This window comes from Hyla sarda, chromosome 3, assembly GCF_029499605.1.
Source record: "Hyla sarda isolate aHylSar1 chromosome 3, aHylSar1.hap1, whole genome shotgun sequence".
Taxonomy (NCBI): Eukaryota; Metazoa; Chordata; class Amphibia; order Anura; family Hylidae; genus Hyla; species Hyla sarda.
Window position 1 is genome coordinate 441,825,150 of NC_079191.1, and position 23,642 is coordinate 441,848,791.

At 44.4% G+C, this 23,642-nt stretch overlaps 1 protein-coding gene across 5 annotated transcripts in view; it reads right to left on the reverse strand.

Annotated features, from left to right (window-relative positions):
* DAAM2 (dishevelled associated activator of morphogenesis 2) overlaps positions 1–23,642 on the reverse strand; it is a 314,170-nt gene that overhangs the window by 216,834 nt on the left and 73,694 nt on the right. For all 5 annotated transcript variants that reach the window (XM_056568637.1, XM_056568633.1, XM_056568634.1 and 2 more), the window contains exon 2: positions 7,765–7,967. In XM_056568637.1, the coding sequence (XP_056424612.1) occupies positions 7,765–7,938 (174 nt within the window). In that variant the 5' untranslated portion in view covers positions 7,939–7,967. The remainder of the gene's footprint in view (positions 1–7,764; positions 7,968–23,642) is intronic.

Here is a 23,642-nt window from a genome sequence, read left to right on the forward strand (position 1 = left end):
CAATCTACTGTTCTCTGTTATCAGCCATGTCAGGAGGGGAGAGGTGACTGTAGGACAGGTGAATTGGCCTTACTATAGAGGTGGTCTTACTATAGAGGTGGTCTTCATATAGAGTAGTCTTCATATAGAGGTGGTCCTCATATAGAGGTGGTCTTACTATAGAGGTGGTCCTCATATAGAGGTGGTCCTCATATAGAGGTGGTCCTCATATAGAGGTGGTCTTACTATACAGGTGGTCCTCATATAGAGGTGGTCTTCATATAGAGGTGGTCCTCATATAGAGGTGCTCTTACTATAGAGGTGGTCCTCATATAGAGGTGGTCTTCATATAGAGGTGGTCTTCATATAGAGGTGGTCTTCATATAGAGGTGGTCTTTGGAGAAAACACATAGTGGTGACCTGGTTCTGTACAATAACAATGTCCCCCCGGAGGTCCCAGTTCTCCTCCCTGTCTCTTCCTCTCCCCAGTCATATAACACCAGGGCCTGGCACACACTGGGATCATGGCGCTGCCAGTATTACACATTATTGGTAACAGCCATAGACTCCTCTGCAGCGAGCTGGGTGGGCGCTGGAGACAGAGCAGGGATTGTGCCAGTGTCAGGGAACGGAATCTCTGCCTCGTGTCTCTTCTCCACCAGAGGGAGAGACCGGAATAACAAGTACATCCAGACGGGCGCTGCCAGAAACATGATAGTGAGGCTACGGGGTAATGCTGGCACATGGCATATAGCTGGCACTATGAGGGGCATCCTGGCATAAGACCAAGCAAGACGGACTGTGACCTAGATAGACAACAGCAGTGACATCATCATGTAGGACTGTGACATCACTGCTTATCTACATGATGCAACAATGACATCCTAGTGATAGACAAATGCTGCAAATAAACAGTGATCTGGACAGACAGGAGTGACATCATCATGTAGGACAGTGACATCATCTAGGATAGAGGTCTCCAAACTATGGCCCTCCAGATGTGGCAAAACTACAATTCTCAACGTGCCCAGACAGCCAATCCAGATACTGCAAAACTACAACTCCCAGCATGCCCGGACAGTCAATCCAGATACTGCAAAACTACAACTCCCAGCATGGCCGGATAGCCAATCCAGTTATTGCATAACTACAACTCCCAGCATGCCCGGACAGCCAATCCAATACTGCAAAACTACAACTCCCAGCATGGCCGGATAGCGAGAGGTGACTGTAGGACAGGTGAATATAATCTATTATTCTCTGTTATCAGCCATGTCAGGAGAGGAGAGGTGACTGTAGGACAGCCAGGTGAATATGTCTATTGTTCTCTATTATCAGTCATGTCAGGAGGGGAGAGGTGACTGTAGGACAGGTGAATACAATCTATTGTTCTCTGTTATCAGCCATGTCAGGAGGGGAGAGGTGACTGTAGGACAGGTGAATATAATCTATTGTTCTCTGTTTTCAGCCATGTCAGGAGGTGAGAGGTGACTGTAGGACAGGTGAATATAATCTATTGTTCTCTGTTATCAGCCATGTCAGGAAGGGAGAGGTGACTGTAGGACAGGTGAATATAATCTATTGTTCTCTGTTATCAGTCATGTCAGGAGGGGAGAGGTGACTGTAGAACAGGTGAATATAATCTATTGTTCTCTGTTATCAGCCATGCCAGGAAGAGAGAGGTGACTGTAGGACAGGTGAATACAATCTATTGTTCTCTGTTATCAGCCATGTCAGGAGGGGAGAGGTGACTGTAGGACAGGTGAATATAAATATATTGTTCTCTGTTATCAGCCATGTCAGGAAGAGAGAGGTGACTGTAGGACAGGTGAATACAATCTTTTGTTCTCTGTTATCAGCCATGTCAGGAGGGGAGAGGTGACTGTAGGACAGGTGAATATAATCTATTGTTCTCTGTTATCAGCCATGTCAGGAGGGGAGAGGTGACTGTAGGACAGGTGAATATAATCTATTGTTCTCTGTTATCAGCCATGTCAGGAGGGGAGAGGTGACTGTAGGACAGGTGAATACAATCTATTGTTCTCTGTTGTCAGCCATGTCAGGAGAGGAGAGGTGACTGTAGGACAGGTGAATATACCTATTGTTCTCTGTTATCAGCCATGTCAGGAGGGGAGAGGTGACTGTAGGACAGGTGAATACAATCTACTGTTCTCTGTTATCAGCCATGTCAGGAGGGGAGAGGTGACTGTAGGACAGGTGAATATAATCTATTGTTCTCTGTTATCAGCCATGTCAGGAGGGGAGAGGCGACTGTAGAACAGGTGAATATATCTATTGTTCTCTGTTATCAGCCATGTCAGGAGGGGAGAGGTGACTGTAGGACAGGTGAATATAATCTATTGTTCTCTGTTATCAGCCATGTCAGGAGAGGAGAGGTGACTGTAGGACAGGTGAATATAATCTATTGTTCTCTGTTATCAGCCATGTCAGGAGAGGAGAGGTGACTGTAGGACAGGTGAATATAATCTATTGTTCACTGTTATCAGCCATGTCAGGAGGGGAGAGGCGACTTTAGAACAGGTGAATATAATCTATTGTTCTCTGTTATCAGCCATGTCAGGAGGGGAGAGGCGACTGTAGAACAGGTGAATATATCTATTGTTCTCTGTTATCAGCCATGTCAGGAGGGGAGAGGTGACTGTAGGACAGGTGAATATAATCTATTGTTCTCTGTTATCAGCCATGTCAGGAGGGGAGAGGCGACTGTAGGACAGGTGAATATAATCTATTGTTCTCTGTTATCAGCCATGTCAGGAGGGGAGAGGTGACTGTAGGACAGGTGAATATATCAATTGTTCTCTGCTATCATCCATGTCAGGAGAGGAGAGGTGACTGTAGGACAGGTGAATACAATCTACTGTTCTCTGTTATCAGCCATGTCAGGAGGGGAGAGGTGACTGTAGGACAGGTGAATTGGCCTTACTATAGAGGTGGTCTTACTATAGAGGTGGTCTTCATATAGAGTAGTCTTCATATAGAGGTGGTCCTCATATAGAGGTGGTCTTACTATAGAGGTGGTCTTCATATAGAGTAGTCTTCATATAGAGGTGGTCCTCATATAGAGGTGGTCTTACTATAGAGGTGGTCCTCATATAGAGGTGGTCCTCATATAGAGGTGGTCCTCATATAGAGGTGGTCTTACTATACAGGTGGTCCTCATATAGAGGTGGTCTTACTATAGAGGTGGTCTTCATATAGAGGTGGTCTTCATATAGAGGTGGTCCTCATATAGAGGTGGTCCTCATATAGAGGTGGTCTTACTATAGAGGTGGTCCTCATATAGAGGCGGTCTTCATATAGAGGTGGTCTTCATATAGAGGTGGTCTTCATATAGAGGTGGTCTTTGAAGAAGACACATAGTGGTGATCTGGTTCTGTACAATAACAATGTCCCCCCGGAGGTCCCAGTTCTCCTCCCTGTCTCTTCCTCTCCCCAGTCATATAACACCAGGGCCTGGCACACACTGGGATCATGGCGCTGCCAGTATTACACATTATTGGTAACAGCCATAGACTCCTCTGCAGCGAGCTGGGTGGGCGCAGGAGACAGAGCAGGGATTGTGCCAGTGTCAGGGAACGGAATCTCTGCCTCGTGTCTCTTCTCCACCAGAGGGAGAGACCGGAATAACAAGTACATCCAGACGGGCGCTGCCAGAAACATGATAGTGAGGCTACGGGGTAATGCTGGCACATGGCATATAGCTGGCACTATGAGGGGCATCCTAGCATAAGACCAAGCAAGACGGACTGTGACCTAGATAGACAACAGCAGTGACATCATCATGTAGGACTGTGACATCACTGCTTATCTACATGATGCAACAATGACATCCTAGTGATAGACAAATGCTGCAAATAAACAGTGATCTGGACAGACAGGAGTGACATCATCATGTAGGACAGTGACATCATCTAGGATAGAGGTCTCCAAACTATGGCCCTCCAGATGTGGCAAAACTACAATTCTCAACGTGCCCAGACAGCCAATCCAGATACTGCAAAACTACAACTCCCAGCATGCCTGGACAGCCAATCCAGATACTGCAAAACTACAACTCCCAGCATGCCCGGACAGTCAATCCAGATACTGCAAAACTACAACTCCCAGCATGGCCGGATAGCCAATCCAGATACTGCAAAACTACAACTCCCAGCATGCCCGGACAGTCAATCCAGATACTGCAAAACTACAACTCCCAGCATGGCCGGATAGCCAATCCAGTTATTGCATAACTACAACTCCCAGCATGCCCGGACAGCCAATCCAAATACTGCAAAACTACAACTCCCAGCATGGCCGGATAGCCAATCCAGTTATTGCATAACTACAACTCCCAGCATGCCCGGATAGCCAATCCAAATACTGCAAAACTACAACTCCCAGCATGCCCGCACAGCCAATCCAAATACTGTAAACCTACAACTCCCAGCATGCCCGGATAGCCGTTGGCAGCCCGCTGTGAGTTGTAGTTTTGCCACATTAGATACAGCGGCTCCATTGTGCGGTCGGAGGAGGATTTATTACAGCTGATACATTATGAATAAGATGAACGCTCTGAGCCGTGCACAGAACCAGCGCAGGGGACGCCATCGCCATATCCTCACACATTGTATTAGGCAGAACCCCGGCCTGGACAGCGAACAGACGCGGATTTCACGGTCATTAATCAGCGCTCACCGCCATTATATCGCAAATACGAGATTATTGGGATCATTGAAAGCAGCTGTGGGCCAAGAAGAAACATTACTGGATTTATCAGCCATGTCATTCCCTATTGATGAATCCTCTGCTGGTCCCTGTAAAGCACTGAGCACACCGCCATATAGTGCAACTGAGTATACCAAGCACTGAGCACACCGCCATATAGTGCAACTGAGTATACAGAGCACTGAGCACACCGCCATATAGTGCAACTGAGTATACCGAGCACTGAGCACACCGCCATATAGTGCAACTGAGTATACCGAGCACTGAGCACACCGCCATATAGTGCAACTGAGTATACAGAGCACTGAGCACAGCGCCATATAGTGCAACTGAGTATACAGAGCACTGAGCACACCGCCATATAGTGCAACTGAGTATACCGAGCACTGAGCACACCGCCATATAGTGCAACTGAGTATACAGAGCACTGAGCACAGCGCCATATAGTGCAACTGAGTATACAGAGCACTGAGCACACCGCCATATAGTGCAACTGAGTATACCGAGCACTGAGCACAGCGCCATATAGTGCAACTGAGTATACAGAGCACTGAGCACACCGCCATATAGTGCAACTAAGTATACAGAGCACTGAGCACAGCGCCATATAGTGCAACTGAGTATACAGAGCACTGAGCACACCACCATATAGTGCAACTGGGTATACAGAGCACTAAGCACACCGCCATATAGTGCAACTGGGTATACAGAGTACTGAGCACACCGCCATATAGTGCAACTGGGTATACCGAGCATTGAGCACACCGCCATATAGTGCAACTGAGTATACCGAGCATTAAGTACACCGCCATATAGTGCAACTGAGTATACAGAGCACTGAGCACACCGCCATATAGTGCAACTGAGTATACAGAGCACTGAGCACACCGCCATATAGTGCAACTGGGTATACAGAGCACTGAGCACACCGGCATATAGTGCTACTGGGTATACAGAGCACTGAGCACACCGCCATATAGTGCAACTGAGTATACCGAGCATTGAGCCCACCGCCATATAGTGCAACTGAGTATACCAAGCACTGAGCACACCGCCATATAGTGCAACTGAGTATACAGAGCACTGAGCACACCGCCATATAGTGCAACTGAGTATGCCGAGCACTGAGCACACCACCATATAGTGCAACTGAGTATACCGAGCATTGAGCACACCGCCATATAGTGCAACTGAGTATACCGAGCATTGAGCCCACCGCCATATAGTGCAACTGAGTATACCAAGCACTGAGCACACCGCCATATAGTGCAACTGAGTATACAGAGCACTGAGCACACCGCCATATAGTGCAACTGAGTATGCCGAGCACTGAGCACACCACCATATAGTGCAACTGAGTATACCGAGCATTGAGCACACCGCCATATAGTGCAACTGAGTATACAGAGCACTGAGCACACCGCCATATAGTGTAACTGGGTATACAGAGCACTGAGCACACCGCCATATAGTGCAACTGGGTATACCGAGCATTGAGCACACCGCCATATAGTGCAACTGAGTATACCGAGCATTGAGCACACCGCCATATAGTGCAACTGAGTATACAGAGCACTGAGCACACCGCCATATAGTGCAACTGAGTATACAGAGCACTGAGCACATCGCCATATAGTGCAACTGGGTATACCGAGCATTGAGCACACCGCCATATAGTGCAACTGAGTATACAGAGCATTGAGCACACCGCCATATAGTGCAACTGAGTATACAGAGCATTGAGCACACCGCCATATAGTGCAACTGAGTATACCGAGCATTGAGCACACCGCCATATAGTGCAACTGAGTATACCGAGCATTGAGCACACCGCCATATAGTGCAACTGAGTATACCAAGCATTGAGCACACCGCCATATAGCGCAACTGAGTAAACCGAGCATTGAGCACACCGCCATATAGTGCAACTGAGTATACAGAGCACTGAGCACACCGCCATGAAGTACAACTGAGTATACCGAGCATTGAGCACACCGCCATGTAGTACAACAGAGGGTATAGAGAGCACTGAGCATACCGCCATATAGTGCAACTGAGTATACTGAGCATTGAGCACACCGCCATGTAGTACAACAGAGGGTATAGAGAGCAATGAGTACACCGCCATGTAGTACAGCAGAGGGTATAGAGAGCACTGAGCACACCACCATGTAGTGCAACCGAGGGTATACAGAGCACTGAGCACACCGCCATGTAGTACAACAGAGGGTATAGAGAGCACTGAGCATACCGCCATATAGTGCAACTGAGTATACCAAGCATTGAGCACACCACCATGTAGTACAACAGAGGGTATACAGAGCACTGAGCACACCGCCATGTAGTGCAACCGGGGGTATACAGAGCACTGAGCACACATGCATAGAGTACAGACGAGGGTATACAGAGCACTGAGCACATGGCCATGTCGTACAACAGAGGGTATACAGAGAACTGAACGCAACGCCATACAGTACTGATGAGGGTATATAGAGCACCGGACGCAGGGCCATAGAATACAGCTGAAGGTATATAGAGCACTGAATGCACCGCCATATAGAACAGACGAGGGTATATAGAGCACTGAACGCACCGTGATATAGTACAGCCGAGGGTATATAGAGCACTGAATGCACCGCCATATAGTACAGCTGAAGGTATATAGAGCACTGAATGCACCGCCATATAGTACAGCTGAAGGTATATAGAGCACTGAATGCACCGCCATATAGTACAGCTGAAGGTATATAGAGCACTGAATGCACCGCCATATAGAACAGACGAGGGTATATAGAGCACTGAACGCACCGCCATATAGTACAGCTGAAGGTATATAGAGCACTGAATGCACTGCCATATAGAACAGACGAGGGTATATAGAGAACTGAACGCACCGTGATATAGTACAGCCGAGGGTATATAGAGCATTGAGCGCACCGTCATAGAGTACAGCCAAGGGTATACAGGATCACACACCTCATACCTGACAAGGATCATACTTTAGAGGGGCAGGGCTGTGACAATGTATCAGTCGTTGTCCCCATTCAGATGACTTACCACCAGCTCGGAGAACCTGGCGTTCAGCTCTTCCGGTGACGGGATCGGCCCTGAGAACTCCAGAAACTGGAGCGGATTATTGTCCTTCAGGTTAATCTCCGGGTGTTCGCTGCTCCCGAAGCAGCACAGGAACCCCAAGGCATGACGACTCCTCTTGCGGAGAGCCATGGTCATCACGTGCGGTGCTATCTGCCGATCATGATCTACGGGGAGAAAGAGAAGAGCGCAGATTAGAACGAGGACGGACACATGTATACGTGACATATAAAACATTGTGATGTACACTTTGATATAGTGCTTTCTGGGACATGTAGTGCATTGTATAAAATTGACTATTTAATACCTAAGAGACATAAACCTCATGAAATCTTCCCCTCCGATGATGAAAATACTTTGTTATAGGGCTTTCTGGGACATGTAGTGCATTGTATAAAATTGACTATTTAATACCCAAGAGACATAAAACGTCATGAAATCTTCCCCTCCAGTGATGAAAATACTTTGCTATAGTGCTTTCTGGGACATATAGTGCATTGTATAAAATTGACTATTTAATATCCAAGAGACACATAAAACATCATGAAATCTTCCCCTCCAGTGATGAAAATACTTTGTTATAGTGCTTTCTGGGACATATAGTGCATTGTATAAAATTGACTATTTAACACCCAAGAGACATAAAACATCATGAAATCTTCCCCTCCAGTGATGAAAATACTTTGTTATAGTGCTTTCTGGGACATATAGTGCATTGTATAAAATTGACTATTTAACACCCAAGAGACATAAAACATCATGAAATCTTCCCCTCCAGTGATGAAAATACTTTGTTATAGGGCTTTCTGGGACATGTAGTGCATTGTATAAAATTGACTATTTAACACCCAAGAGACATAAAACATCATGAAATCTTCCCCTCCAGTGATGAAAATACTTTGTTATAGTGCTTTCTGGGACATATAGTGCATTGTATAAAATTGACTATTTAACACCCAAGAGACATAAAACGTAATGAAATCTTCCCCTCCGATGATGAAAATACTTTGTTATAGGGCTTTCTGGGACATGTAGTGCATTGTATAAAATTGACTATTTAATACCCAAGAGACATAAAACGTCATGAAATCTTCCCCTCCAGTGATGAAAATACTTTGTAATAGTGCTTTCTGGGACATATAGTGCATTGTATAAAATTGACTATTTAATACCCAAGAGACACATAAAACATCATGAAATCTTCCCCTCCAGTGATGAAAATACTTTGTTATAGTGCTTTCTGGGACATATAGTGCATTGTATAAAATTGACTATTTAACACCCAAGAGACATAAAACGTCATGAAATCTTCCCCTCCGATGATGAAAATACTTTGTTATAGTGCTTTCTGGGACATATAGTGCATTGTATAAAATTGACTATTTAATACCCAAGAGACACATAAAACATCATGAAATCTTCCCCTCCGGTGATGTAAACACTTTGTTATAGTGCTTTCTGGGACATATAGTGCATTGTATAAAATTGACTATTTAACACCCAAGAGACACATAAAACATCATGAAATCTTCCCCTACGGTGATGTAAACACTTTGTTATAGTGCTTTCTGGGACGTGTAGTGCACTGTGTAAAATTGAGAATTTTTATCTCAAGAGACACATAAATAATCATGAAATCTTCCCCTACGATGATTGTTAATAATTTGTTATAGTGCTTTCTGGGACATGTAGTGCATTGTGTAAAATTCAGAATTTTACTGTATACTAAAGGGAATGCACCAAAAGGCAGTATTAGGCTATATACCAGTGCTTTTCAAGTAGGGTGCCTCCAGCTGTTGCAAAACTACAACTCCTAGCATGCCCGGACAGCCGAAGGCTGTCCGGGCATGCTGGGAGTTGTAGTTTTGCAAAAGCTGGAGGCATCCTGTTTGGGAAACACTGCTTTATACACATGGCATAACATTCAGCCGCGTATCTAATCTTACGCGCACATAATCGACAGCCATTGTGGGTTTTTTGTAGATTACGACAAAAAAAATTCGTCAAATAAAACAAAAACAAATAAATGAATGAATAAATAATAAATTAAATAATAAAAAATAAATAAAAAACAATAATAACCACATCTCCCACTGTACAGTGCACCAGATGGCGGTATATTTAACACTCTGTCAGTATCATCAGCATCATCTGGCAGAGTTATGAATGCAGCTCTGGAGGCAACTGGAGGATAAGACAAAATGCAGCTCAAATTTCCACAACATATGTGTGTGTGTGTATATTTATATATATTATATATATATATATATATATATATATATATATATATATATCATGGATACTCGCTTTTGTGTTATAGCGCAGTAATACCGGTCACACATGGCGGGTATTTGTCTAAATATTTATTTAAACTAAATTAAACTAAATCTAATCTAATCCTGTTTGGTTTCCCATATAACGTATACACTTGAAAAAGGAATCAAAGGTATGTAAGACAGAGGCCGGCACTATTTTCGGGGGTCCTTGTCATGGCAGATAGAGGGCAGTATGGAGTCATATTCGGGCATCATATCTGCAGCTCCTCTGATAATTCATGTCACATGACTATCATTCTATAAAAGAGGCCGGAAACCATCGGGACCCCGAATCCCTGTACACAACTAGGAAAACCAAGAAATGCTGCAAATAATGAGAAAAAGAAACAATACTCAAAACCCATATTAAAAAGAAATGAAATCTTGCAGGATACATTTTAAACTGGCAAAATAGGATACATTAAAAAGGAGCTAAGTAGTATTAGGGGTTAAATGTTCTGTGGAAAATGTCAACAATGTATCTGCATTATACACCAAGTAACAGTAACACTGGACGCCTGCCCAGAGCTGTCACCGACTAACCAGAGTATCTGCTACTACACTAATACTGCTCCTATATACAAGAATATAACTACTATAATACTGCTCCTATATACAAGAATATAACTACTATAATACTGCTTCTATATACAAGAATATAACTACTATAATACTGCTCCTATATACAAGAATATAACTACTATAATACTACGCCTATATTATAAGAATATAACTACTATAATACTGCTCCTATATACAGGAATATAACTTACTATAATACTGCTCCTATATAAAAGAATATATCTACTATAATACTGCTCCTATATACAAGAATATAACCTACTATAATACTGCTCCTATATACAAGAATATAACTACTATAATACTGCTCCTACATACAAGAATATAACTACTATAATACTGCTCCTATATACAAGAATATAACTACTATAATACTGCTCCTATATACAAGAATATAACTACTATTAATACTGCCTCCTATATACAAGAATATATCTACTATAATACTACCTCTATATACAAGAATATAACTACTATAATACTGCTCCTATATACAAGAATATAACTACTATAATACTGCTCCTATATACAAGAATATAACTACTATAATACTACTCCTATATACAAGAATATAACTACTATAATACTGCTCCTATATACAAGAATATAACTACTATAATACTGCTCCTATATACAAGAATATAACTACTATAATACTGCTCCTATATACAAGAATATAACTACTATAATACTGCTCCTATATACAAGAATATAACTACTATAATACTACTCCTATATACAAGAATATAACTACTATAATACTGCTCCCTATATACAAGAATATAACTACTATAATACTGCTCCTATATACAAGAATATAACTACTATAATACTGCCTCCTATATACAAGAATATATCTACTATAATACTACCTGTATATACAAGAATATAACTACTATAATACTGCTCCTATATACAAGAATATAACTACTATAATACTGCTCCTATATACAAGAATATAACTACTATAATACTGCTCCTATATACAAGAATATAACTACTATAATACTACTCCTATATACAAGAATATAACTACTATAATACTGCTCCTATGTACAAGAATATAACTACTATAATACCGCCTTCTATGTACAAGAATATAACTACTATAATACTGCTCCTATATACAAGAATATAACTGCTATAATACTGCTCCTATATACAAGAATATAACTACTATAATACTGCCTCCTATATACAAGAATATAACTACTATAATACTGCTTCTATATACAACAATATAACTACTATAATACTGCCTCCTATATGCAAGAATATAACTACTATAATACTGCTCCTATATACAAGAATATAACTACTATAATACTGCTCCTATATACAATAACACTACTACTATAATACTGCTCCTATATACAATAACACTACTACTATAATACTGCCCCCTATATACAAGAATATAACCACTATAATACTGCTCCTATATACAAGAATATAACTACTATAATACTGCTCCTATGTACAAGAATATAACTACTATAATACTGCTCCTATATACAAGAATATAACTACTATAATACTGCTCCCTATATACAAGAATATAACTACTATAATACTGCTCCTATATACAATAACACTACTACTATAATACTGCTCCTATATACAATAACACTACTACTATAATACTGCTCCTATATACAATAACACTACTACTATAATACTGCTCCTTTATACAAGAATATAACTACTATAATACTGCTCCTATATACAAGAATATAACTACTATAATACTTCTCCTATATACAAGAATATAACTACTATAATACTGCTCCTATATACAAGAATATAACTGCTATAATACTGCTCCTATATACAAGAATATATCTACTATAATACTGCACCTATATACAGGAATATAACTACTATAATACTGCCTCCTATATACAAGAATATAACTACTATAATACTGCTCTTATACGCAAGAATATACCTACTATAATACTGCCTCCTATATACAAGACTATAACTACTATAACACTGATAATATATACAGGAATATAACTACTATAATACTGCTCCTATATACAAGAATATAACTACTATAATACTGCCTCCTATATACAAGAATATAACTACTATAATACTGCCTCCTATATACAAGAATATAACTACTATAATACTACCTCCTATATACAAGAATATAACTACTATAATACTGCCTCCTATATACAAGAATATAACTACTATAATACTGCTCCTATATACAAGAATATAACTACTATAATACTGCTCCTATATACAAGAATATAACTGCTATAATACTGCTCCTATATACAAGAATATAACTACTATAATACTGCTCCTATATACAAGTATATAACTACTATAATACTGCTCCTATATACAAGAATATAACTACTATAATACTGCTCCTATATACAAGAATATAACTACTATAATACTGCCTCTATATACAAGAATATAACTACTATAATACTGCCTCCTATGTATAAGAATATAACTACTATAATACTGCTCCTATATACAAGAATATAACTACTATAATACTGCTCCTATATACAAGAATATAACTACTATAATACTGCCTCCTATATACAAGAATATAACTACTATAATACTGCTCCTATATATACAAGAATATAACTACTATAATACTGCCTCCTATATACAAGAATATAACTACTATAATACTGCCCCCTATATACAAGAATATAACTACTATAATACTGCTTCCTATATACAAGAATATAACTACTATAATACTGCTCCTATATACAAGAATATAACTACTATAATACTGCACCTATATACAAGAATATAACTACTATAATACTGCTCCTATATACAAGAATATAACTACTATAATACTGCTCCTATATACAAGAATATAACTACTATAATACTGTTCCTATATACAAGAATATAACTACTATAATACTGCTCCTATATACAAGAATATAACTACTATAATAGTGCCCCCTATATACAAGAATATAACTACTATAATACTGCTCCTATATACAAGAATATAACTACTATAATACTGCTCCTATATACAAGAATATAACTACTATAATACTGTTCCTATATACTAGAATATAACTACTATAATACTGCTCCTATATACAAGACTATATCTACTATAATACTGCCTCCTATATACAAGAATATAACTACTATAATACTGTTCCTATATACTAGAATATAACTACTATAATACTGCTCCTATATACATGAATATATCTACTATAATACTGCTCCATGTACACTATATACAGTATGGTGTTGTCTTTGTAGATGTATTTCGTGCAGTCTCGCTCCGCAGGATGTAGTCGCTGACAGTTCGCCTGATTTCATCTGACTGACTGACTAAACAGAATCATCCTGACTCCATTTATTTGCTGTCATGTGATCTTCCCCTCCCCCTCCACCGTTCCTCCACCGCACCATCAGTATCAGGAATAGCAATATTTAAAGGGCCTCTGTCACTTTAAGGGACATAGAATCCTCCAGTCTGTGTGTCAGTCTTTACTATAACTCTGGCATTCTCTTCATCAATCTGTGCTCGGACATTGTATCAGAACAGAGGTCTGCAAACTGCGGCACACCAGATGCTGCAAAACTACAACTCCCAGCATGCCCGGACAGCCGTTGGCTGTCCGGGCATGCTGGGAGTTGTAGTTTTGCAAAATCTGGTTTGACTGTCCAGGCATGCTGGGATTTGTAGTTGTGCAAAATCTGGAACAGCTATTCGGGCATGCTGGGAGTTGTAGTTTTGCAAAATCTGGTTTGACTGTCCAGGCATGCTGGGATTTGTAGTTGTGCAAAATCTGGAACAGCTATTCGGGCATGCTGGGAGTTGTAGTTATGCAAAATCTGGATTGGCTGTCCGGGCATGCTGGGAGTTGTAGTTATGCAAAATCTGGATTGGCTGTCCGGGCATGCTGGGAGTTGTAGTTTTGCAAAATCTGGATTGACTGTAGAGGCATGCTGGGATTTGTAGTTGTGCAAAATCTGGAACAGCTATTCGGGCATGCTTGGAGTTGTAGTTATGCAAAATCTGGATTGACTGTCCAGGCATGCTGGGAGTTGTAGTTCTGCAAAATCTGGATTGACTGTCCGGGCATGCTGGGAGTTGTAGTTATGCAAAATCTGGATTGACTGTCCGGGCATGCTGGGAGTTGTAGTTATGCAAAATCTGGATTGACTGTCTGGGTATGCTGGGAGTTGTAGTTATGCAAAGTCTGGATTGGCTGTTCGGTAATGCTGGGAGTTGTAGTTAAGCAAAATCTGGATTGGCTGTCCGGTCATGCTGGGAGTTGTAGTTATGCAAAATCTGGATTGGCTGTCTGGGTATGCTGGGAGTTGTAGTTGTGCAACATCTGGAGGGCCACAGTTTGGACAACAGAAATCCTTGTTATGATCAAATACTTTTTACAGCTGAGGGTTTGTTACATTTGAACACGGTCTAGATAATAAAGAGTAACCTGAGGTATTTATCTGCACTGATACATTGTAACAAAATGTAAACTGTCAGGACAGCAGAGAGATTTGATGTTGCTTGTAGATTGTAGATTGCCTGGTACATTGTAACAAATCCTCAGTTCTGGCTGAAGATGTAGATTTCAGGCTACAATAATCTCCCACAGTCCGCGGTCTCCGCTGGGTCCTAATGCCGCAGAGTTATAGAAGAATGAGACAAGTGCGGGTTCTCTGTGGGTACGAGATGATGTCAGTGACATTTTCTGCCCTCGGATTCATGATGACATTTATCGTCTCTTAAAGGGCAACTTAACATAATGATTCCAGAACCTCCTCCGGCCCACGACCACAGAGCATTATAATCACTCACAGAGCACAGAACAGACTGGAATAAATGATCGCAGAACCAAAAAATTATACAGTAACTAAAGAGACTGCAACAATAGTAACAAAAGGGCCTCCGGGAACTGGCAGAGGTATCAGTACCACCACGTCCCGGGGCAGAGGTATCAGTACCACCATGTCCTGGGGCAGAGGTATCAGTACCACCATGTCCCAGGGCAGAGGTATCAGTACCACCATGTCCCGGGGCAGAGGTATCAGTACCACCATGTCCCGGGGCAGAGGTATCAGTACCACCATGTCCCGGGGCAGAGGTATCAGTACCACCATGTCCTGGGGCAGAGGTATCAGTACCACCATGTCCTGGGGCAGAGGTATCAGTACCACCATGTCCTGGGGCAGAGGTATCAGTACCACCATGTCCTGGGGCAGAGGTATCAGTACCACCATGTCCGGGGGCAGAGGTATCAGTACCACCATGTCCTGGGGCAGAGGTATCAGTACCACCATGTCCTGGGGCAGAGGTATCAGTACCACCATGTCCTGGGGCAGAGGTATCAGTACCACCATGTCCTGGGGCAGAGGTATCAGTACCACCATGTCCTGGGGCAGAGGTATCAGTACCACCATGTCCTGGGGCAGAGGTATCAGTACCACCATATCCCGGGGCAGAGGTATCAGTACCACCATGTCCTGGGGCAGAGGTATCAGTACCACCATGTCCTGGGGCAGAGGTATCAGTACCACCATGTCCTGGGGCAGAGGTATCAGTACCACCATGTCCTGGGGCAGAGGTATCAGTACCACCATATCCCGGGGCAGAGGTATCAGTACCACCATGTCCTGGGGCAGAGGTATCAGTACCACCATGTCCGGGGGCAGAGGTATCAGTACCACCATGTCCTGGGGCAGAGGTATCAGTACCACCATGTCCTGGGGCAGAGGTATCAGTACCACCATGTCCTGGGGCAGAGGTATCAGTACCACCATGTCCTGGGGCAGAGGTATCAGTACCACCATGTCCCGGGGCAGAGGTATCAGTACCACCATGTCCGGGGGCAGAGATATCAGTACCACCATGTCCCGGGGCAGAGGTATCAGTACCACCATGTCCAGGGGCAGAGGTATCAGTACCACCATGTCCAGGGGCAGAGATATCAGTACCACCATGTCCCGGGGCAGAGGTATCAGTACCACCATGTCCTGGGGCAGAGGTATCAGTACCACCATGTCCAGGGGCAGAGGTATCAGTACCACCATGTCCAGGGGCAGAGATATCAGTACCACCATGTCCCGGGGCAGAGGTATCAGTACCACCATGTCCCGGGGCAGAGGTATCAGTACCACCATGTCCTGGGGCAGAGGTATCAGTACCACCATGTCCTGGGGCAGAGGTATCAGTACCACCATGTCCCGGGGTAGAGGTATCAGTACCACCATGTCCTGGGGCAGAGGTATCAGTACCACCATGTCCCGGGACAGAGGTATCAGTACCACCATGTCCTGGGGCAGAGGTATCACTACCACCACGTCCTGGGGCAGAGGTATCAGTACCACCATGTCCAGGGGCAGAGGTATCAGTACCACCACGTCCTGGGGCAGAGGTATCAGTACCACCATGTCCTGGGGCAGAGGTATCAGTACCACCATGTCCTGGGGCAGAGGTATCAGTACCACCATGTCCCGGGGAAGAGATATCAGTACCACCATGTCCTGGGGCAGAGGTATCAGTACCACCATGTCCTGGGGCAGAGGTATCAGTACCACCATGTCCTGGGGCAGAGGTATCAGTACCACCATGTCCCGGGGCAGTTATGTAGGAACTATATGGCACTGTTATAAGAACTATATGACACTGTTATGTAGGAACAAGGGAGTAATCTCTGGCACCAATATGGGGTCACTGTATAATATTGTCACTGTGAGTAGTATTATTTGGCACTATATGGCAGGGTGTATTAAAAGGCACTATTATGTGGTCACTGTATAGTCCTGTCACTGCACTGAGTATGCTGACATATATCTTTTCCTCATCCCTCTGCTCTGTATATGACTGTCACTGTACTGAGTATTATTTGGCACTATATGGCGGTATTTTGCAGTCAGCATTCTCTGCCTTGCACTGTATCCTATCTGCAAATTTCGGAGAGGAAATGTTTCTATTACTTGTAGACAAAGGAACCTTTCAGCTGACGCCTCCTGAGACCCCCTCACTCCACCTGACACCCATAACCCACTGCACCCACCTGATACCCCCCACCTCATCCCACCTGACACCCCCCACCTCATCCCACCTGACACCCCCCACCTCATCCCACCTGACACCCCCCCACCTCATCCCACCTGACACCCCCCCCACCCTCATCCCACCTGACACCCCCCCACCTCATCCCACCTGACACCCCCCCACCTCATCCCACCTGACACCCCCCACCTCATCCCACCTGACACCCCCCCACCTCATCCCACCTGACACCCCCCCACCTCATCCCACCTGACACCCCCCACCTCATCCCACCTGACACCCCCCACCTCATCCCACCTGACACCCCCCACCTCATCCCACCTGACACCCCCCACCTCATCCCACCTGACACCCCCCACCTCATCCCACCTGACACCCCCCCACCTCATCCCACCTGACACCCCCCACCGCACCAACCCGACACCCCCCACCGCACCCACCCGACACCCCCCCACCTCATCCCACCCGACACCCCCCACCTCGTCCCACCCGACACCCCCCCACCTCATCCCACCCGACACCCCCCCACCTCATCCCACCCGACACCCCCCCACCTCATCCCACCCGACACCCCCCCCACCTCATCCCACTAGACATGGCGGTACTATACTATCCCACGGAGTCCCATAAACACCTCCAAGCCTGAAGGGGTTAAGAGGGTTCTCCTCTTACGGTGTAATTGTCCTATGATGGCGGCGCCTCCATGAGGTAAGACCACGCATCCCTCCAAGAACAATCATTTATTCATATGTTCAGTAACGCGCGGCCCCTGCCAGATGATTCATGGGAAATACCGGACACGGGATGAGGATCGCAACCGGATCCGTCAGGGACGAAATCACTTCATCCAAGTCGACCCCAGACCATGGGAACATCATAGGGGCACACGTGTGAAATACAAATACATTGGATTTAAAGGGGAACACCATACCATCCTCAGGCGCTGCCATGTTATGGAGCTCCCCTCACTGATCAGTACGATGGATCTGCGACTCCTGAGCGACGTTGCCCTGAAAAGCTATTGCAGATTGAATGGAACTTTTCTTGAATTAAGCTGGGGGCGCTGTTGCAATGCAGTCTATGGGAAATATAGGCTAGTCACTGTGGTGAAAGGTGGTACTGCAAGTGAAAACAGAAAATAAAATAAAATAAAAAACCCAAAAAAAGGATGATTCCAGAAAATGTTCAGCTTATTTTGGCACAAGCCTCAACAACATTTCCCAGGGTGCAGTTCTGCTGATTTGGAGATTTCCAAGAGTTTACAGGATGTGGGGTCCAAGAGGTCTAGTTATAGTCTAATTCCAATAGTTTTGGGAGCTTATGAATTATGACATAACTTTGTAAACTTCTAGGTCTCCAAACTGTGGACGTCCGGCTGTTGCAAAACTACAGCTCCCAGCATGCCCGGACAGCCGTTGGCTGTCCGGGCATGCTGGGAGTTGTAGTTTTGCAACATGGGACAATAGCCCCAAAACATCTACTGAAGGCTTGGACATTCAAGGCAGCGACCTATAGGAGGCGCTAGAGTGTGTTACATGCAGTGTACATACTGCCAGGAAGAGAGGGAGGAGCAAGGGAGCTGCTGAGACAACACCTCACTGACAATGAGAGGACTACACAACTTCCTGTCAGGAGAGAGGGAGGAGCCATGGAGCTGCTGAGACAACATCAGACTGACAAGAAGAGGACTATGCAACTTCCTGTCAGGAGAGAGGGAGGAGTTACAGAGCTGCTGAGACAACACCAGACTGGCAATGAGAGGGCTACACAACTTCCTGTCAGGATAGAGGAATAAGCCGGAAAGTAGCTGAGACAACACCACACTGTCAACGAGGGGACTACACAACTTTCTATAAGAATAGAAGGAGGAGCTGGGTAGCTGCTGAGACAACACCACACTGACAATGAGAGGACTAAACAACTTCCTGTCAGGAAAAAGGAATGAACTTGGTGCTGCTAAGACAACATCACACTGACAATGAGAGGACTACACAACTTCCTGTCAGGTGAGAGGGAGGAGCCATGGAGCTGCTGAGACAACACCAGACTGGCAATGAGAGGGCTACACAACTTCCTGTCAGGAGAGAGGAATAAGCCGGAAAGTAGCTGAGACGACACCACACTGTCAACGAGGGGACTACACAACTTTCTATCAGGATAGAAGAAGGAGCTGGGGAGCTGCTGAGACAACACCACATTGACAATAAGAGGACTACACAACTCTCAGTCAGGAGAGACGGGGGAGCTGGGAAGCTGCTAAGACAGCACCACAATCAATGAGAGGACTACATAACTTCCTGTCAGGAGAGGGAGGAGTCGAGAAGATGCTGAGACAACACCACACATAAAATGATAGGACTACATAACTTTTGGTAGAATGCTCCCACTGTTTGGGCTGGTGGGGAAATGTTCTTTACATCAGGATGATGGCCCAGATGAGGAGGGAAAGGAGCAGGAAGGAGAAATATTTCAAGAGATAAAGATGTCGGCCCCAAAGGGCTCCATACGGGGGGGGGTGGGGGGGTGGGAGATTGTTCTGGGGGTGATTGTATTATATGGAGGGTCTCCTCCCTTCCACCCGGGAAAAGGACTCCTAGGTGGTCCGGTCCTTGTCTGTCCATGAAGCTCAGTCTGGAGAAATGCTCTGCGGCCGCAGAGAGAGCGCCCCCTAGGGCCATGTGCGGGACCCTGTAATCTGTATATAATGATGTTTTATGCTGTGAGATTTACGGAGCTGACGAGAGAATTTTATTCAGGAATAAATGTCCCATTTTATAACCTCAGCAGTGATCGCCCATCTGGGCCTCAGCCATCGGATACACCGTATCCAAGCAATACATAACATTTATATCTGTACTGAGGGATTTATGGGCCCAAGACTGAAAACCAGGTGCAAAACCTACTGGAGAAAAGGCTTAGATACAGCGGCTCACAGCTCAGCAGACAGTATCACACATGACAGGCTTAGATACAACTAATCAAAAGAATGCATGACAAATAGAAGTCTTACATACAGCAGCGCAGCAGACAGTATCACACAAATGCTTAGATACAGCACCTCAGCAAAAACTATCTCACAAGCTTAGATACAGTGGCTCAGTGGTAAGTATCTCACATCACAGGCTTAGCTACAGTGGCTCAGTGGTAAGTATCCCACACCACAGGCTTAGATACAGTGGCTCAGTGGTAAGTATCCTACATCACAGGCTTAGATACAGTGGCTCAGTGGTAAGTATCCCACATCACAGGCTTAGATACAGTGGCTCAGTGGTAAGTTTCTCACATCACAGGCTTAGCTACAGTGGCTCAATGGTAAGTATCCCACATCACAGGCTTAGATACAGTGGCTCAATGGTAAGTATCCCACATCACAGGCTTAGATACAGTGGCTCAATGGTAAGTATCCTACATCACAGGCTTAGATACAGTGGCTCAGTGGTAAGTATCCCACATCACAGGCTTAGATACAGTGGCTCAGTGGTAAGTTTCTCACATCACAGGCTTAGCTACAGTGGCTCAATGGTAAGTATCCCACATCACAGGCTTAGATACAGTGGCTCAGTGGTAAGTATCCCACATCACAGGCTTAGATACAGTGGCTCAATGGTAAGTATCCCACGTCACAGGCTTAGATACAGTGGCTCAGTGGTAAGTATCCCACATCAAAGGCTTAGATACAGTGGCTCAGTGGTAAGTATCCCACATCACAGGCTTAGATACAGGGGCTCAGTGGTAAGTATCCCACATCACAGGCTTAGCTACAGTGGCTCAATGGTAAGTATCCCACATCACAGGCTTAGATACAGTGGCTCAATGGTAAGTATCCCACATCACAGGCTTAGATACAGTGGCTCAGTGGTAAGTATCCCACATCACAGGCTTAGATACAGGGGCTCAGTGGTAAGTATCCCACATCACAAGCTTAGATACAGTGGCTCATTGGTAAGTATCCCACATCACAGGCTTAGATACAGTGGCTCCGTGATAAGTATCCCACATCACAGGCTTAGATACACCACATCAGCAGAACAATATTCTGTATTTATGCAGCCATCGATTTAACCCTTTCCTTACATTAGGGAGCCCTGAACACAATGGCCGCCCCTCATCCTACACCCCCAAAATGAATGTTCTATGTAATGGCAGACATCCAGAGCGGCAGCCGGAGGACACCTGCGCAGCCGACGACCCCAGCGTCAGGGGTGACCGCCATGTCTGCTGAACATACGCACAGTCTACCAACCTGCCAATCCACATAGCTATATAACACTTTTATGGGCCCTAATCTCGGGGGGCCCATACATCATGTGAGCACCAGCATCCTGATGGTAGAACGCTCCCATTGTGGGGGCTGCTGAGGCTAAACTGAAGAATTGTTACAATGTATCACAGAGTTTTGCCAGTGTTTCTGCCTTCATTGAATACACTGAGGTTTTGTATAATGTTAAGAATTCTGTACTGTTGTACCCAGTTTAATGATGCTTTGGTCACATGCTACTCCTAGCCAATTATTGCTGGAGAAAGACCCTAGTCTGGCCTAAACCTATTAGAACCAGTCTATGCCTGACCTTGGCCACAGCAACATCCTATAGACCCTTGATCTCCAAACTGTGGCCCTCCAGCTGTTGCAAAACTGCAATTCCCTGCATTTTTCTGGGACGGGGGATTGTATTTGCGCCCGTGTTTGGGGGAGGGAGTCGACGCGCTTCACAGGCAGACACAAGCGTCACCGCCGGCCGCGACACACGCCTGGGTCACACCTCAACCATGATATCTGGGTCTGAAGTGCGGGAGACCGATTTATTTCTTCCTCAGGTTCCCAAATATTTGAACAGAGGGAAACGATTTGTCACCGGAACCGAATGTCCCGAAAAAGGGGGAAAAAAACTGAGACAAAGGAAACGACAGACAATAATGTAAAGCAATGGTCTCCAAACTGTGGACCTCCGGCTGTTGAAAAACTACAACTCCCAGCATGCCCGGACAGCCACAGGATGAATAATACTACATTAAATCAGTGGTCTCCAAACTGTGGACCTCCGGCTGTTGAAAAACTACAACTCCCAGCATGCCCGGACAGCCACAGGATGAATAATACTACATTAAATCAGTGGTCTCCAAACTTTGGCCCTCCAGCTGTTACAAAACTACAACTCCCAGCATGCCCGGACAGCCACAGGATGAATAATACTACATTAAATCAGTGGTCTCCAAACTTTGGCCCTCCAGCTGTTACAAAACTACAACTCCCAGCATGCCCGGACAGCCACAGGATGAATAATACTACATTAAATCAGCGGTCTCCAAACTTTGGCCCTCCAGCTGTTACAAAACTACAACTCCCAGCATGCCCGGACAGCCACAGGATGAATAATACTACATTAAATCAGCGGTCTCCAAACTTTGGCCCTCCAGCTGTTACAAAACTACAACTCCCAGCATGCCCTGACAGCCACAGGATGAATAATACTACATTAAATCAGCGGTCTCCAAACTTTGGCCCTCCAGCTGTTACAAAACTACAACTCCCAGCATGCCCGGACAGCCACAGGATGAATAATATTACATTAAATCAGCGGTCTCCAAACTTTGGTCCTCCAGCTGTTGCAAAACTACAACTCCCAGCATGCCCGGACAGCCACAGGATGAATAATATTACATTAAATCAGTGGTCTCCAAACTTTGGCCCTCCAGCTGTTGCAAAACTACAACTCCCAGCATGCCCGGACAGCCACAGGATGAATAATACTACATTAAATCAGCGGTCTCCAAACTTTGGCCCTCCAGCTGTTACAAAACTACAACTCCCAGCATGCCCGGAAGGCCACAGGATGAATAATACTACATTAAATCATTGGTCTCCAAACTTTGGCCCTCCAGCTGTTACAAAACTACAA